This window comes from Oryctolagus cuniculus, chromosome 19 (assembly GCF_964237555.1).
Source record: "Oryctolagus cuniculus chromosome 19, mOryCun1.1, whole genome shotgun sequence".
Taxonomy (NCBI): domain Eukaryota; kingdom Metazoa; phylum Chordata; class Mammalia; order Lagomorpha; family Leporidae; genus Oryctolagus; species Oryctolagus cuniculus.
The window spans coordinates 4102210-4121700 of NC_091450.1; the positions used below are offsets into that span (position 1 = coordinate 4102210).

At 39.0% G+C, this 19491-nt stretch overlaps 1 protein-coding gene across 1 annotated transcript; it reads left to right on the forward strand.

Annotated features, from left to right (window-relative positions):
• The first annotated feature begins 2057 nt into the window (after positions 1-2057).
• Positions 2058-2984, forward strand: ORYCUNV1R1555 (vomeronasal 1 receptor oryCunV1R1555). The gene has a single exon (NM_001167242.1). The coding sequence runs from the start codon at positions 2058-2060 to the stop codon at positions 2982-2984; it is 927 nt and encodes a 308-aa protein (NP_001160714.1).
• Positions 2985-19491: the final 16507 nt, after the last annotated feature.

A 19491-nucleotide genomic window follows, 5' to 3' on the forward strand; every position in this document is an offset into this window, starting at 1 on the left:
TTCACAATTACATATATATTTTGGAGCTTGCAATATTGACAGTAAAATAAAAATAAGAAAAATGATCATGAAATACATCTTCATTATTTGTCTTCTGATTTCATAAGGTTCACCCTTGGCACCAGCAGAAAATGGTAATTGAGTCTCTTTCTTTCATGGCAAATTCTAAGGTAAGTTTTCACATTTGTATATTTTTTAAATAAATCATTTGGAATCCACTTTCCTTTACACTATGATCAACTTGTATCTGACATGTATGGATTTGATCTCTATGCATACCTTCTATTTTCTTTTTCCTATTGTCTGCACTGTGTTATTCAAAACCCTTTAATTGTTTCCATGTCATGGCTTGCAAATTCAGCAAATTCAAATACAGGGTCCCTAAGTTTAAATTACAGGGAATTAATGGCCTTTAGTAAAAATATGTAATATGTGTCTATTAGCTTGCAATAGCTAAATCCTTTGCCTAAAATATCTTTAATGCAGTTCCTGTTTTTATCTACTAAATTCTCTTCTTTGGAACCATAGTTCTCTAGAGTCCAGCATCAGCACCAAGGTCCTCAGAACCTTTCTGATATAGTGTGTTGTCCTCCTGCAGATGAACACTTGCAGATGGTGATAGGACTGCATCCAAAAGAGTGAGGTAGATATAACTTTGGGTCAGAGAAGAAATACTAAAATTATTTTCTGCAATATTTTATCTGACCATCTCCTTGTTTTATGGCTCAAAATGCATTGCATTAATAAAATGATCTAGGTGTATTCAAGAAAAATAAGTGTTCATTGGTATCTGTGCCCTATTTATTTTCACTATACTTAAGAGGAACTCTTAAAATCTGGGAATGATTATGATTGTGCCTTTAAGTCAATATGATTTTGCTACTTCTCCTGGTCTAACCTGAGAGCAAAACCATGTTTGTTGAGAATCATCAATTTATTCGTAGTAGCAACAGGCTGTCTGGCAGTTCACATACACAAATATTTTAGTAAGTGAAGCTTTTGGTAAAAGGGTATCAAATGTATAAGACTCCATGATTTCCCTATTATAAACACAAGCATTTCAATTGGAATTATACTTTTTTTCCTAATTCAACTATGAATTTCTAAATATGAACCAAGAACAAAACTTCCCAACATACTTGAATACTTACATTGTTGGGCCTACAGTGATACAGGTGGCTTTGAAAACAATCACATTCATTGGCCTTGGGAATGTGATAATTTTCAGTTTTCTTAGCATCATATAAATAAGTATTTTATCAGATCGCTGTGGGTTAAATGTCCCCTCTGAAACTTATGTTGAAATTTAATTGCCAGTTAAGTAGTATTAAGAGGTGAGGTTATTCAGAGGTGATCAGGCCATGAAGGCTGCACCTTCACGGTATAGGCTGTGCCATTTTAAAAGGGCATGTGTACTCTCTTGCTTTATTGCTCTTTAACCTTTTGCTATGGGAAAACACAGCAAGAAAAACAAGCATCAAATTATGTACCCGAGATCATGGAATTTCCAACCTCCAGAACTGTGAGAAAATACATTTATGTTATTTAATCTTTTTGTTATAGCAGCAAGACATGGAAAGAAAACCCCAGATTAAATTAATTAGATAACATTATTTTGTTTATGTTTCATGTAATAGCATGGTAACGTAATAGTGAAATTTTAACATTGTAGCTATGTTTAATAAGGCTTGAAAAGAATGATCTTAATTATTGCAGATCTAAGAGTTTTTTAAAGCATGGGAGACTATTCCACAATTTTGTTAGCAATAAAATATCACCATGTGCTGATGCTGATCAAAATTCATTCAAATTATAGTGTTTATGATTTGTTCTTTTGCTATTTGAAAGCAGAATTTCACATACCCTATTGAATTGAAGACTTCACATAAGGAATATCTGGTATGGAAACTGAAAATAGCAGAAATTTAAGAACATTCTGAAGATGGGAAGCTAACACACAATTTGGTTTTCTGGTATGCAGAGTAATACTTGCTGATGATGTGAGATCTACTGTATTTGCTTTTCAAGAATGCATGTGTATCCTCCCCATTAATAAGATGAGCACATTTTCTGCTCATGTAGCTATTAATAAATATATTCTCTGCCAAGCTGGCATTGGAATCTTATGCAACAATTTCCTCCTCCTGCACATCTTCACATTCTTGCAGTGTCACAAGCCAAAGCTCACTGATCTGATCACCTGTCATCTGGCCCTTGTACACACAGTGATGCTTCTCATTGTGCTATTTTTGAGGTCTCTAGACCTGTTTGAGTCCCTGAATTTTTTCAATGACTTCAAGTGTAAGACTTTGTTCTACATAATTAGGGTGATGAGGGGCCTCTCCATCTGCACCACCTGCCTCCTGAGCATCTTCCAGGCCATCACCATTTGTCCCAGCACTTCCTGGTTGGCAAAGTTTAAATATAAATCCATACATTTTATCTTCTACTTACTCTTATCATTGTGGATTCTCTGTTTGTGTTTTAGTACTAGCACGATCTTCCACACTGTGGCGTCTTCCAATGTGACCCAAACCAATCTGATGGTTCTCACTAAATATTGTTCATTTTCCCCCATAAGCCCTAGCATCAGGAGTTTAATGTTCACACTGACAACATCCAGGGACATCTTCCTTGTAGCAATCATGCTGCTCTCAAGTGTCTACATGGTGATCCTCTTGTCCAGGCATCAGAGGAGGTCCCAGTACCTTCAGAGCACCGTCCTCTCCCCAAGATCCTCCCCAGAGAAAAGGGCCACCCAGACCATTCTACTGCTGGTGAGTTTCTTTGTGGTCGTGTACTGGGTGGACTTCATCATCTCATTCTCCTCAATGATATTATGGTCATATGACTCACTTATCTTGGGTGTACAGGGTGTTGTGGTCATTGGCTATGCCACTGTCAGTCCATTGGTGCTAATCAGTTCAAATAAAAAAAGAATTAATATTTTGCAAATTATACCATGGAAAAGCTTTGTATTTTAACAAATTGAGTAAAAAAGTGTGGTCTTTGGGTGACCATGTAGCACAGAGGATGCTGCTTCAGATGCACACATCCCGTATCACAGTCCTGTGTTTGAATACCACCTGTGCTTCTGGTTCTGCTTTGTGTAAATGCATATCCTGGAAGGCAGCAGATGTTGGCTTAAGTATGTAGGCTCCTGCCACCCATATAGGAGAAACATATGAAAATCTAGAATCCTGAGTTTGGCATTCCATACCCTGCTGTTGCCGGCCTTTGAGAGAAAATCAGATGAATGATCAATCTCTCTCGCGCGTGTGTGCTCTCTCTCTTTCTTTCGCTCTCTTTCTCTCTCTCTCTCTCTCTCTCCTTTTTCTCTTATTCTATGCCTTTCAAATAGAGTAACAATTAGTAAATTGTCTTAAAATAGATATTTCACACATGATGGAAAATATTCTAATGGAATATGTTTCTATGGGATTCAACAAATCACTATGGAATTACACCTTTATATCTAAATACTTTGAAATCTATATTGCTGAGTAATACATTTCTTTCAGTTAATATGCACCATGAATTGATATTCCATATGTTTCCCCATTACTTGTTCTTTCATTTTTATTTCATATTTTCACACAGGAAATCTTTTACATCTTTTTAATCACTGTAGAGGTACTTGCTGAAAATCAAACATTTCATTATTCTTATTTTGGAAAAAATCACTGTTATAAAATAAAAATAGATCATCATTTAGTCCTAGTGGACATTATTGTAAGAAATGGTATTTTTTCTCCCTCTTTTGTGTGTTTTTGTAATAAAGGCTGTGGAAATATTGCTTTCATTGCTTTTAAGTTGAAAGTCTTCTCCTCCATGCATTCTAAAGTCATATCTCTACTCAGTTTCACTAAATTTTATTTTGATTTCTCTTTGAGCAATTTTCCTTTTTAATATTTTTATTATAATGCATAGAGGATCATATGTCTGATAAACTATGTTAGGCATTTATAAATTGGTTTTATTAGATTACATATTTCATAGTTTTATAAAATCTCTAATCATATGATCCAAATAAATGTGTTTTATTTCTTATCATTCTTGTTGTCATTTGATTACATTTGGATTCTCTATTACATGGTAATTCTTTAAAGCAATTTGGAAGCTCTGGTTTCAGTTCATTAACACTCTAATCACCTGAGTTTAATTTAATGTTTAACTTGTACATTATATAGCTTATTTGTTACATTTGCAAGTATTTGTTTTATTTTGTTATGTTCCAATTATAGCTAATGGCAGAAAAGGAAGAAGAAGGTCCAGGGTTGAGTCCCTTGTTGATGAGATGATCTCAGAAGCAGTAGGTCTGCCATTGCCCCTGGAGTCCTCATTTATGAGGTCTCTAACCAGACTGGGTCAGGGAAACACACACACATGCAGCTCTGCTCCTCCTTTTGTTAGTCTCCTCTGTGCTCCCCAATACACTGCCCTGGAGATGTTGATTTGTTAGCTTATGGTGCACCTGAGTGTTTGTGTGACAACTTCTGCAAATGTGCCAGCCCATTGTCTCTTGTGAATGCATTTAAACTGCTCCAATCTTCAATGTGTTCAGAAGAAATACAGTCATCACAGATTTGTGAGAAGAAATGATCACAGTGATATTATTTTAGCATCTCAAATGAGTGTAGAACTCATACTTCCTTTGTAGTCTATTTTCCCTCTCCTGCTTATGTTGTTCTTTTAAAAGTTTTCTGTCCCTTCAGAAAGCTCAAGGAAAATGTGCATAATCTTTGAATGTCCCATTCCACAAACTTTTCTGATGCCCTCTGCGTAGATTTAGAATCACACCAGAGAGCACTGTGATGATTGCTTCCATCATCAAATCTAATTTAGAAAACTCAAGAAATGCTGCTATTTTTACCCCTATCTTTGCTTACGAAATTCTTTATTCCTCCCTGATAGTCTAAGAGCCTTTCTTTTAATATTCCCTTTATTTGGGACTTCATATAGCCACTCTTCTAGAGTAGTTCTGTTAGTAATCCATTATCTTAGAATTCTTTCATCCGAGAATATTTTGATTATCCTCCATTCTTTTCTTTAAGATTTATTTATTTGAAAGGTAGAGTTACACAGAGAGAGATTTCTTCCATTCACTGGTTCATTCCCTAAATGACCATATGGCTGGGACTGGGCTGATCTGAAGCCAGGGGCCAAGAGCTTCTTCTGAGTCTCCTACATGGGTGGCCCAAGCACTTGGGCAACCTTCCCCTGCTTTCCCAGACCATTAGTAGGGAGCTGGATTGGAAGTGGAGCAGCTGGGACCGGAACTGACATCCATGTGGGGGTGCTGTTGTAGCAGGTGGAGGCTTTACCCTCTACACTACAATGTTGGCCCAATTCCCCTTCATTCTTGAAAGATATTTCCATTGGAGATAGCATTCTGGGCTGACAGTTCTTATCTCTTAGTGTTTGAAAAGTTTAGTGACTCTTCCATTTGTAAAGTCAACAACAGGAGTCACTGTGCACTTACTCCTCATGTAGGATCTCTGTCCTTAATGTGCTGTACATTGAGACTTAATGCTATAATGAGTACTCAAACAGTATATTTCACTTTGTGTTTCTATGGGGGTCCAAACTGTTGAAATCTTTACTTAATGTATACTAAACTGATCTTCTGTAAAAAAAAAAAAAAAGAGAGAAGAAATTATCAATTCCCAACTTGACTCTCACTGGGATTGAAAATGACAATAGGTCTGATCTGATTTCATCATCATTTAAAAATCATCTATTATTTTTCACTTTATGTTTGTGTGGGAGCAAACTGTTGAAATCTTTACTTAATGTATGCTAAACTGATCTTCTGTATATAAAGAGAATCGAAAATGAATCCTCATGTGAATGGAAGGGGAGATGGAGTGGGAAGGGGGAGGGATGCGGGTGGGAGAAACGATATGGGGTGGAAGCCATTGTAATCCATAAGCTGTACTTTGGAAATTTATATTCATTAAATAAAAGTAAAAAAAAAAGTTTAGTGACTCTTCCTTTTGGCTTCCATAATTTCTAATGAGAAATCTGCTGTCATTAGAATTGTTTCTTGCTTTAGGTAATGTACTGTTTCTCCTTCACTTCTTTCAAGAATTTTTCATTGTTTTCACAAGTTTGACACTGGTGTCTCTTTTTAAAAAATTATTTATTTATTTGAAAGTCAGAGTTACAGAAAGAGAAGGAAAGGCAGAGAGACAGAGAGAGAGAGAGAGAGGTCATCCATCCACTGGTTCACTCCCCAATTGGCCACAAAGGCTGGAGCTGTGCCAATCTGAAGCCTGGAACTTCCTCCAGGTCTTTTCACATGGATGCAGGGGCCCAAGGCCTTGGGCCATCTTCTACTGCTTTCCCAGACCACAGCAGAGAGCTGGATTGGAAGTGAAGCAGCTGGGACTCAAACCAGCGCCCATAAGGGATGCTGGCACTGCAGGTGGCAGCCCCACCCACCACACCAAAGCTCCGGACTCTGGTGTCTCTTGATGTGGATTTCTTGGAATTAAGGTGTTTTGGACTCTCTCAAATTCTCAAATCTGTAGATTTCTGTCTTTTGGCAAGTAGGGGAAGTTTTTGGCTAAAAGACAATGCAAAATTTCTACCCTTTAATGCAGCAATATTTCTTTTAGAAGTTTCTTTTTTTAAACAAAGATTTATTTATTTGAAAGGCAAGATTATTGGGAGGGTGGGAGGGAGAGAAGAAGGAAGGGAGGGAGGAAGGGAGGGAGAGAGAGAGAGACAGAGACACACAGAGAGAATATGAGAGAATGAGAGAGAATAAGGATATCTTCCATCTTCTGGTTCACTCCCCATATGGCCGCAACGGCCTGAGCTGGTCAGATCTAAAGCCAAGAGCCAGGAGCCAGGAGCTTCATCTGTGTCTCCCATGTGTGTGCAGAGGCCCAAGGATTTGGTCTGTCTTTTGCTGCTTTCCCAGGCACATTAGCAGGGAGCTGAATTCAAAGTGGAGCAGCTGGGACTTGAACCAGAACCCATATGGCATGCTAGTACAGCAGACAGCGGTGTTACTGGCTAAGCCATAGTGCCAGCCCCTTAGCAGTTTCTTAAAAGTAATGCACCACTGATATGTTAAAATTTATTTGTAAACACTTACCATTATTTTTATACTCCTAGGAAACTGGGAAATCACAAATGGTCCAAAATAATTGATTGGATAAATGAACCATTGCTCAATAAACTTCTACCATATAATCATTAACTGGGATGTGGAAGAGTAATGGAATTAAAATGATCAAAATATGCTGCTAAATTTAAAAAGCAGATGAAAATTATGTTTAAATGATTCTATTAAATATATGTGGAAATGATACATATTGCAATTTTAGCATTGCTGGTATATAGCTTTATAAACATTAGCCAGTTGCTTACATTATTGGTACTTAGGTTTCTTGTTTATAAGATGGAGATAATGATTGAGGATTCTTCAGAAGATTCTTCTGTAATATTTTGATGTATATTAAGTGATTATACATGAAGAAATTAGAAAAGTACCTGGCATAGAGTAAATGACTCATACAGGTCAATTATGACTTATTATTGGAAGGAACTGTTGTATATCAAAATGGTGACAGCATTTAGAATTATCTAGATGTAGAATTTCAACTGCATTTCTTTTTGTGCTTATTTTTAGTTCTGCATATAAGTGTAAGTGCATGAATGAGAATACCTCAAAAACTTCATGGAAGATGAAAGTGAAAGACAAGTTTATTAGGTGCGAAAATTTGTTTTGAAACCTGTTTTGTTTTTCCATAACTCATTTTCATGAGCCTTTGGAAGACCTTTGCATGAATTTCAAAAATTATTTTTGCACCAGAATATAGTTTTCTTTAATTATATTTTCAATGAGTTTTTAAAAAAGATTTTATTTATTTATTTGAAAGTCAAAGTTACACAGAGAGAAGAGAAGCATAGACAGAGAAAGAGGTCTTCCATCCGATGGTTCATTCCTCAATTGGCTGCATTGGCCAGAGCTGCGCCAATCTAAAGCCAGGAGCCAGGAGCCTCCTCTGGGTCTCACACTCAGTTGCAAGGGCCCAAGGACTTGGGCCATCTTCCACTGCTTTCCCAGGTCATAGCAGAAAGCTGGATGGGAAGTGGAGCAGCCAGGTCTCGAACCGGTGCACATATGGGATGCCGGCTCTTTAGGCCAGGATGTTAACCCACTGTGCCTCAGCACTGGCCCCTTCAATGAGTTTTTGAAGTACCCTTATAAATTAGTCAAATAAAAGAAGATCCAAGTCACTCATAAACCTCAAAGGTTGACTCATGAAAAGTGAATCCTTATAATACATTTCCAGAAAGAGAGGGAGACCAAGATCTTTGTGTATAGTTATAATCAGAGTGTTTATATATTAACACTACTTTTTGTTTTTCATGTTTGTTTACACATGTTTTAATGTTAGAACATAGACACATGATATATCACATTATAAAGTAGTAATTTATGATATGGACATATCCTATATAGCCAAAACTCAGACATATGCTTCTATTATTCTGATCTTTAGATACTTATACTCACATATTTTAACTTTTTTGTATTTTGCATTATTATGGAAGTAAAAAATGAACTAACTGTAAGACTCTTAAAAAAGTAGCTGCAAAATTTATTGCTACATTTCTTTCTAGAAGTCTCTATCAGTTTCTACTTTCTCTGGAAAAAGTAGAACAGTGCTGATTTTACCACAATCTCTGAGTGTTCAGCATAAAAAATGTAAATTTTTGTTAATTGTTGGCAAAGCTGGCAATATGTTAATACATTATTTTGTTTCTTGTGAGGCTACACTTTTCCTCAACATGTTAGTTTACAGATTGTATTTCTCTTTTGCAAATTTCTACTGATACCCATTTATCTGAATGTTTTCCTAGCTATTGGCATATTCTCCTTGTTAAATAATAGCACCTAACCTTGCTTTATTTCCTGCAGACGTGATTTCAGCCTTTTTTTTTTTGCTTTTATATTTTATTACTTTTTAGGCTCAGAAGTTTTAAATTTTTGTAGTTAAATCCTCCAATGCATTTTAGAAAATGCTTTAAAAATACATCATTCTGTTGCAGTTTGTTCATTGATCAATTTTTTTAAAAGAGAAACTATATTAACTTTAAAAAAAGATTTATTATTTGAGAGGCAGAGTTACAGACACAGAGAGAAACAGAACAGAGTTTTCCATCCGCTGGTTCACTCCCCAAATAGCTGCAAGGGCTGGAGTGGGGCCAATCTGGAGTTAGGAGCTAGGAGCTTCTTCCAGGTCTCCCACACAGGTGCAGAGGTTTAAGCACTTGGGCCATTCCCTACTGCTTTCCCAGGCCCTAAGCAAAGAGCCAGATCAGAAGAGGAGCAGCTGGGACAGGAACCCACGCCCATATGGGATGCCGGTGCCTCAGGTGGAAGCTTAGGCTTAGGCTAAAACACCACAGCGCTGGCCCCTTAACTCTGTATTTGAAGTCTATCTTGAGTTGAGACTGGATGTGAGGAAGTTGGGGAAGTCTCTCTAATTGAGAGGGAGACAGAGTACCCCCACCCACTATTTTACTCCCTAAACACCTGCATTGACTGAGACTGGGAGTCAGGCCTCCCAACTGGATGAGCCATCGCTGCTGCTTCCTAGGGTTTGCATTAGCAGGAAGCTGGAATTGGAAGCCAGAGTCAGAACACGAACCCAGGTATTCTGATGTAGAATTGGGAACCCCAATCTGTGGCTTAACCATTAGGGTAAATGCCTACCCTCGAATTTTCAAAATGAGCAAAAAAGAATACAAGTTCAATGAGATCCTGATATCAACTTTATTTCTTTAAGATTTATTTATTTGAAAGGCAGAGTTACACACAGAGAGGAGAGGCAGAGAGAGAGTGAATGAGAGAGGGAGAGATGTCTCCCATCCGCTAGTCCACTCCCCAGTTGGCTGCAACAGCCAAAGCTGCACTGTTCTGAAGCCAGGAGTTTCCTCTGGGTCTCCCAGGTGGGTGCAGGGGCCTAAGGACTTGGGCCATCTTCTATTGCTTTTTCAGACTGTAGCAGAGCGCTGGATTGGAAGTGGAACAGCTGGGACTTAAACCAGCACCCATATGGGATGCCAGCACTTTAGATGGAGGCTTTACCTGCTACACCACAGCGCTTGCCTCAGAATGACAATTTCTAGTCTGGATCAAGGATGCTTTCCTGAAATTCTGAATTGTTTCAGGGGATAATGCCTCTTTTATCATACGGGACATTTTCAGGCAATGGCTGGGATAGGGTTGAAGTTTCCTGTGAATGGCTGGACCATATGTTTTTCATGATCCCTCTACGCTATCATTCTGCAAGGCTGTTTTTGTCTGGGTCTTGTGCCACAGTTTGTGGAAGACTTGTTTCTTCCTGCCTCTGAATTCCCCTGGCATGTTAGTTCAGGGATAGAAATGAAATTGAGGCTTAGTCAACCAGTGCAGAGTATTGAATGCTAATTAGCTTGTCAACAGTGCAGATGTTTTGAAGAGAGGAAGCTATGATGTAACCTGTACTTTGGGAGGAAGATGCAGAGTGATTTACCTGGGAGATGGATTGAAGACAGATACAGAGGAAGCTTTTCCATTGCTACAGATGAGAAGCCCTGGAAACTCCTGGGGTGATGAGATGATGGGAGGTAGGACAGAACAGGTGGCTTGGGTCAAGTCCAAGACACAAGGAAGAGGAGAGCTGGCTATATTTGACCACATTTACTTTGTGTGTGGTGTGTCTGTATGTCTGTGTGTGTACATGTGTGTTGCCAATGAGAGCAAAGCTGGACATTAGTTAGAAGTGTTGAAAGCAGTTTTATTCAGTAACAACTAACTGTAAGGGGAGGAGAGCTCTCTTCCCATTTGTGCAAGGTGACTGGGACTTGTGCAGGGATGATTGGGCATATTAAACGGACAGTGAAGGAGTAGGGAGAAGGAGTGAGCAGGGGCTTAGTAGAGTTAAGGAGGTAAAAATTACATAAAGGATAAGACATTTAGTTGGTGTAATTGTGATTAGGCAGGTGTGTTAGGTGGCAATTATCAAAGCTAGGATTCTATCCTCTCTCAGAGACCTGGAGACCAAGGGCTTGTCTTCCTGATGACTGCATTTCAAAGGAATGTCTTTTTTTTTTTGACAGGCAGAGTGGACAGTGAGAGAGAGAGACAGAGAGAAAGGTCTTCCTTTGCCGTTGGTTCACCCTCCAATGGCTGCCGCGGCTGGCGCGCTGCGGCCGGCGCACCGCGCTAATCCGATGGCAGGAGCCAGGAGCCAGGTGCTTTTCCTGGTCTCCCATGGGGTACAGGGCCCAAGCACCTGGGCCATCCTCCACTGCACTCCCTGGCCACAGCAGAGAGCTGGCCTGGAAGAGGGGCAACCGGGACAGAATCCGGCGCCCCAACCGGGACTAGAACCCGGTGTGCCGGCGCCGCTAGGCGGAGGATTAGCCTAGTGAGCCGCGGCGCTGGCCCAAAGGAATGTCTTTTAGGTCCGTAAGACATACTTGTGTTGTAGGAGATAGATTCATACATGATGCATCTCAAAGGATTTATAATTATAAACTTTAAAAAATGATCCAAGAAAGGTAATGGGGGATCAGTGGTCAGGTGTTGGCTAAAGTACATGGTAAATTTATTTGTAAAGATTTATTTATTTATTTGCAAGGCAGAGTTACAGGGAGAGAGGCAGAGAGAAATCTTTTATCCACTGGTTCACTTCCCAAATGGTCACAATAGCTGGGGCTGGGCCAGGCGAAAGCCAGGAGCCTGGGATTCTTCCTGGTCCCTTATGTGGATGCCAGGGCCCAGTTACTTGGGCCATCCAGGAGCATTCCCAGGAGCTAGGTGGGAAGTAGAACAGCCATTACTTGAACCGGTGCCCATATGGGATGCTAACATTGCAGCAGGCCTGCTGTGCCACAACACCAGGCCTCAAATGGTAGATTCTTTTGACAATCTTGAGCTCCTTCAGATAGGCACTCAAAGGTGGAACTTGTTGGATGTAGGTGTGAGGACGTGGGCTGGCAGAGTCAGCACTGACTAAGTCTCTCAGTGCAGGGATGTGGGAAGAGTTGAATTGTAGGGTTCTACAATTTGTGAATGGAAAAAACAATGCTCATGTTGTTATCATTGAATGGGATAACATGTGAAGCAATGTGGAGTATGCAAATAATTGTTATTAATATTGAAAATCATCATAAAAGAACTTGGCTTTCCCTCATGATATGAATTTATGCATCTGCATAAATGGCCAAGTCCGTTAAGTGGGGGGGAGGGTCCCTGAAGGCCAGACTGCTGGACCTTTTTATTTCCCCTTGAAAAGGTGATTACTTAAAACTGACTGAATCACACCTTTTCTTTTTCTTTTTGGACTTGCTTTCTCTGCTACGGCATTGCAGCCTGGCATCAATTGCTAATGTGGGAATGTGCTTTGGAAAGAAAGCTAAAGCTGAGTATGCTCCTAGTGGGACCAAGATTAGTTTTTAAGTTATAATTTCAAAAGCTGTTTTATTGTTTTCGTATCATGCTAAAAATATAGTTTGATATTTTTTACATTTCTGTCCTTTATCTATGAGATGTTACTTGAAAAATATTGGTTCCTTTGACAAAGGCTGTAACTTGATTTTGCACTTTAAAAGATTGATGAAATATTCAAATGGTGTACTAGTTCTTCAACTTCAAAGCTTAATTAATGGAAACACCTTTCGAATTTGACTGGAAACAATTTTTTTTATTTGACAGGCAGAGTTAGTGAGAGAAAGACAGAGAAAAAGGTCTTCCTTCTGTTTGGTTCACCCCCCCAAATGGCCACTATGGTTGGTGCGCTGCGCCTATCTGAAGCCAGGAGCCAGGTGCTTCCTCCTGGTCTCCCATGTGGGTGTAGGGGCCCAAGCACTTGGGCCATACTCCACTGCCTTCCCAGGCCATAGCAGAGAGCTGGACTGGAAGAGGGGCAACGGGGACTAGAGCCCGGGGCCCATAGGGGATGCCGGCACCGCAGGTGGAGGATTAACCAAGTGAGCCAAAGCTCTGGCCCTTGGAATTTTGTTTTTGCTTTGTACTTGGTCTTCTCTCCATGGGGGCTGGTTGCTAAAGTGTTTTGAGGAGAATGCAAAGGAATAAGGAATAATATCCTCTGTTTTTATAATGCTTTCATCTTTTCCTTTGTTCCTCACACGTATTGGAGAACCAGTTAGAGCAAGGGTTAGTATGCTGAGTGTACATAGGGGGAAACTAAAGCTCTGGGATGACATGTGAAGCAGAGGCAGAGCTCGGGACAGTGGCTGGGACCCTTGCCCATTAACTGGGAGGGGGCCACAGAGGACCAGGCAACAGCTGGAAGTCCTTGAATAGATGACATTGTTGAGCTTCCAAAATCTAGTAGAAATTCATAGGGAAGCTAGGAGTCCACTGGAATCCTTGTTTTGGGGTAAAGTTGAGATTGTTACTCACCATACTCTTTAATATCCCATATAGGAAGGCCTGAAACTAGGAATGATTTCTTCTGGTGTCAGAAGTTTTTTTTTTCCTTTTTTTCTTTCACATTAGCTTTCTGAAATGTAATTCACATCCTGTATGATTTGGACATTTAAAGTATAAAATTCAGTGGTTTGAAAATATATTCTCATATATATACAACTTTTATGACAGTACATCCTAGGCTATTTTCATCATCTCATAAAGAACTCTGTACCCATTAGCGATCATCCTCTTCTGCATCGACCCCTAACCTTATGCTACAAGCACCCCTACTTTGTATTGCTATATACTTTTCTAATCAGTAGCCCTCCATTATTTACAGGGGATATGTTCCAGGATCACCTAGTAGATGCCTGAAACCAGGGATAGCACTGAACTCTATATATGATATATTTTTTCTCTATAGCTATGATAAAGTTGAAATTGATAAATAGGAATGGTGAGAATTTAAAAACAACAATAAAATAGAACAATTATAGCAATGCTGTAATAATTGGTACTTAAACCTCATGAATTATTTACTTTTAGATTTTTTCATTTAATATTTTCAAACTGTGACTCTGAAACCTCAGAAAGCAAAACCGAGGATAAGGGGGTGGGTTCTGGATTTTCATGTGAAAGGAGTTGTGTAGTATGTATACTTTTGTAACTGGTATCTTTTACTGAGCATTCTGGTTTTTTTTTTCAGATTTATTTATTTATTTGAAAGACAGAGTTATAGAGAAGTACAGGCAGAGAGAGAGAGTCTTCCATCCACTGGTTTACCCCTCAAATGTCCATAATGGCTGTAGTTGTGCCAATCTGAAGCTAGGAGCTTCCTCTGGGTCTCCCATATGGGTGCAAGGACCCAAGGACTTGGGCCATTGTCTACTGTTTTCTCAGGCCATAGCAGAGAGCTGGGTCAGAACTGGAGCAGCCAGGACTCAAACCAGTGCCAATATGGGATGAAGGTACTGCAGGCAGCGGCTTTACCCACTAAGCCACAGCAGCAGCTTTACCCACTAAGTCACAGCACCAGCCCCAAGCATACTGTTTTTTTTTTTTTTTTGACCAAGCATACTGTTTTAAAGGTTCATCTAAGCTGTGGTGTGTATCAGTGTTTCATTCCTTTTTATGGTGAATAATATTCTATTGAATGGATGTCTCACATTTTGTCTATCCATCTTTCAGTTGGTGGACACTTGGGTTTTTTCTACCTTTTGGCTACTATGAATAATGTGAGTACTGCTCTACATATTCATATACATATGTGCACATATATTATACTTTCTCTTGCTTAAATACTTAGGAGTAGAATTACTGGCTAACAAGATAACAAATCTGTGTTTGAGGAGCTGCTAGACAGCTTTTTTCAAGTGTGCTTACCCTTTTACATTTCCTCTAGCATGGTTCCCATTTCTTGTCATCTTTGCAAATATTTTCTGTTATACAATGTTTTTATTTAGCCATTCTGATGACTGTGAATTGATATCTCCCTGTGTTTTTGATTTGCATTTCTTCAATGACTGATGATGACCTGAGAATATTTTGATGTGCTTATTGACCATGTGTATAACTTCCTTGAAATTTTTTTGTTATTTATTAATTGGTTTGTTTGCCTTTATTATAGAGTTGTGAACATTTTTAGGCATGCTAGATATATCTCATTAGATATATGATTTATAAATATTTTCTTCATTTCTGTGAGTTATGCTTTCACCTCTTGATGGTATCCTTTGAAGCATGTAAGTTTTTGATTTTGTTGTAGTTTATCTATTTCATATCTTTCATATTTTTGGATGTCATATATATGAATCTATTGACAAGTTCAAGGTCATGAAGAATTTTGATTTACCCCTGTGTTTTCTCCTAAGAGTTTTACAGTTTCAGCTCTTACATTTAGGTCTTTGATCAATTTTGGATTAATTTTTGTATACGGGTTGAAGCAAGAGGCCAAATTCATTTTTTTACTTAATTGTTTTGCATATGGATATCCAGTTGTCCCAGCACTATTTGGTAAATAGTCTGTTCTTTTCCATTGCATGGTCTTGGCATCTTTGTTGAAATCAGTTGACTACACAAGCATAGTTTATTTCTGGACCCTCAATTCTATTTCTTTGATTTATATGTCTATATTTGTGTCAGTACCACAATGTCTTGATTACCACTCTTTTGAAGAAATTTTGAAACTAGGAAATATCCCTCTTACATTTCTTTTAGGATGTTTTCTACCCCAAGTATCATTTATTTATTTATTTGAAAGGCAGAGTTAGAGAGATTGAGAGAGATATCTATCTTCCATTTACTGGTTCACTCTCCAAATGCAATGTAACAACCATGGCTGGGCCAGGCCAAAGCCAGGATCCTGAATCTCTATCTAGGTCTGCCATGTGGGTTGCAGGGGCCCAAGCAGTTGGACCATCTTCTGATTTCCCATGTGCATTGTCTAGGAGCTAGTTTGGAAGGGGGAGCATCTGGGACTCCAACTTGTACTCATACTGGCTGCTCTTGTCACAGGCGGCATCTTGACTCACTGTACATAATGCTGAACCCCTATTCCATATATCTTAAATTCCATATGAATTTGTTAGTCAGCTAGTCAGTTTCTACAAAGAAGTCAGCAAATATTCTGATAGGGATTACATTGAATGTAATTAATGAATTAATGGTGAAAAATCTTTTGATGCATAAATATGTGATGGTCCCCTAATTTTTTAGATTTTCCTTATTGTCAGTGATATTTATTAGTCTTCAGAGTCTAAGTTTGGAAATTCTTAGATTTATTCCCAAGAATTTTATTCTTTTGTTTATGCCTTTGTGCATGGATTTTTTCTTAATTTTCACATTTCTCATTTGCAAATACACAAAAATACAGTTGTTTTTGTCTGCTCCCAGTATTCTGCAACCTTGATGTATTAATTGGAAGTGGAGCAGGCAGGTCTCAAATTGGCACCCATATGGGATGCTGGCACTCCAGGCCAAGGCATTAAACCACTACGCCACAGTGTCGGCCCCTACTCTGTAGTTTTAAATTTTTACTATATTGACATAATACAAAAATAATTCAACAATTTCATGAAAAATGGAATGAAAAAATTACTTTGGTGCAAATACATGCACTTTAAAAAATTACATACATATTCCATGAACTTTTTGAATAATCCTTAAGTAGTAATTGATTTTTCAGATGTTGAACTATCCTTGCATTCCTAGAATAAATCCTATATATCCATGGAATATATTGCCTTTAATATACTTCTGGATGTGATTTCTTATTATTCTGTTGAGGTATTTTATACCTCTATTCATAAGAAATATTGGTCTACAGTTTTACTTTGATTTTTCCCCTATTTTTGGTATGAAGCTAATACAGGTCTCATAAGCTGAGTTGAAGTATGTTCTATTTTGTGGAATAATTTGTGAAAAATTAGTGTTAATTCTTTGAATGTTTGGAAGAATTCACTTGTAAAGCCATCTGGGCTTGGACTTTTCTTTGTTGATAGTTTTTTGATTCTCATTCAGTCTGTTCACTTGACATATTATTTCTTTCTTCCTGGGTCAGTTTCAGTAATTTGTAACTTTTTAAGTGTTTGTCCATCTCATCTGGTTTGTCTGACTTGTTGGTGTACAATTGTTTATAATATGTATTCCTTCATAGCTTATTTTATTTATGTAAAGTCATTAGCAATGTGCCCTCTTTTATTTCATCTTCATTAATTTGAATTGTCTCTCTTTTTTTCTCAATGTATCTTACACTTGCCAATTTTGTTAATTTTTTTTTCAGAGAATAAGTTTTTTTTGGTAATTCTCTTGACTGGTTTTCAATTCTCTGTGCTATTAACTTCTGTTTCCATCTTCGTTATTTCCTTCAGTTTGTTTGCTTATGGCTTGGCTTGCTCTTCTCCCAGTGTCCTAAGGTAGAAAGTTAGGTTATTCATTTGGATCTTTGCTTTTAATCTTAGTTTAGCCACAGACTTAACTTTTTTTAAACAAAATTTCCTTAAATATATATTTCTTGATTTGCCGATTGCTATTAGGATCATTTTGAGAAGCTTTAAGTGTGTGTGTGTGTGTGTGTGTGTGTGTGTGTAAATTTTGCAGTAGCTTCAGTGGAGAGATTAGCTGAGTTCCTCATGCGGTCATATAGCAAATTGATCTCATGCTTCAGAGGATATATAGCATTGACTCCATCAGTACTATCCTGGGTGGGACAGGATCAAAGGAGAGATTACTGGAAAGGAAGGGAAGCAGTAGGTATGAAGTGCTGGGATACTGGATATGAAGAATGGGTAAATATTTTCAGTGTAAATCTGAATTTGGAGTAATAACTGTAGGTTTAAGGCAAATATGAAGACAAAATTTTGGGGCTGGTGCTGTGGGATAGTGGGTAAGTCCCCATCCTGCAGTACCAGCATCTCATGTGGGAGCCAGTTGGAGTACCAGGTACTCCACTTCTGATCCAATTCTCTGCTACGGCCTGGGAAAGTAGTGGAGGAGTGGAGGATGGCCCAAGTCCTGGGGCCTCTGTACCTGCATGGGAGACCTGGAAGATATTCATGGCTTCAGATCCACACAGCTCTGGCTTTTGCGGCCATCTGGGGAGTAAACCAGCGGATAGAGGACTTCTCTCTCTCTGTCTCTCTTTCTTTCTCTGCGACTCTGCCTCTGCCTCCCTGTAACTCTGCCATTCAAATAAAATAAATAAATCATAAAAAAGACAAAATTACAACAGTTTTAATTCTGGTGATGCATGAAGCTATCTCCTTTGTTTTGGGCATTTTCATACTCTCCGAGATCATCCAGATTTTTAAGGACATTTTGGCAAAGATTCCCTCACCAGTGTGGAAGGAATGTTATATGATGTAGCTTCTTGTTCCCTTCTCAGCAAAACTTCAGAGACCATTGCATGGCTTTGCCTGGGGGCTTCCTGGGGTACAAGGTCTCACAGCTGGCTTTGGGGGCAAGAGTTTGCAATCAGCAAAAATCATAGCACCCTATGTTTTATGATAAGGAGAGGTCAAATAAATTTTAATAAGTATAAAATATGTTCTTCATGTAAATTTATTTTTGCTATTTTTATTTTCAAGTAAAGCAATCAAGATATCCTTCAAAAGTAATTAGCCATACGCCGGTGCCGTGGCTCAATAGGCTAATCCTCCACCTAGCGGCGCTGGCACACCGGGTTCTAGTCCTGGTCGGGGCGCCGGATTCTGTCCCGGTTGCCCCTCTTCCAGGCCAGCTCTCTGCTGTGGCCCGGGAAGGCAGTGTAGGATGGTCCAAGTGCTTGGGCCCTGTACCTGCATGGGAGACCAGGAGAAGCACCTGGCTCCTGCCTTCAGATCAGTGCGGTGCGCCGGCCGCAGCACGCCAGCCGTGGTGGCCATTGGAGGGTGAACCAATGACAAAAGGAAGACCTTTCTCTCTGTCTCTCTCTCTCACTATCCACTCTGCCTGTCAAAAACAAGTAATTAGCCAGAGTTGAAAAATTAAGATACCTTTATATATATATATATATATATATACATGTATATGTGTATATATATATATTATATTTTGCTTTTGAAAGAGGGACTATAGGAGCTTTCAAAATTCGAATGTTCCCAGGTATATTTGTTTTCTAGGGATACCCTGACAGAAGACCACAGCAGACTGGATGGCTGAAAAATCAGAAATTCAGTCCTCACAGTTCTCATGGCTAAGGTCCAAGATCATGGTCTAGTATGTATGGTTTCTTCTGAGGCCTCTCTCATTGGAGTGTGATGGTTTCGTTCTCAGTATGTCCTCATACTGTTGCCTCTGTGGTTTGTGTGTCTCCTTGTCCCTGTTCTTACAAGGACACCGGTCATACTGGATGAGGGACCACTTATAAGACCTCATTTTCCCTTAATTAGTTCTGTAAAGACACTCTAGATACAGCCACATTCTGAGATCCTGGGGAATTAGGACTTCAGAACACCAATTTTGAGGGGGAAGACACAATTCAGCCTACAACTCTAGATCTGCCTTTCTCCTGCCAAAGCTGTTTCTGATCAGTTTTTCTTCAGTAATAG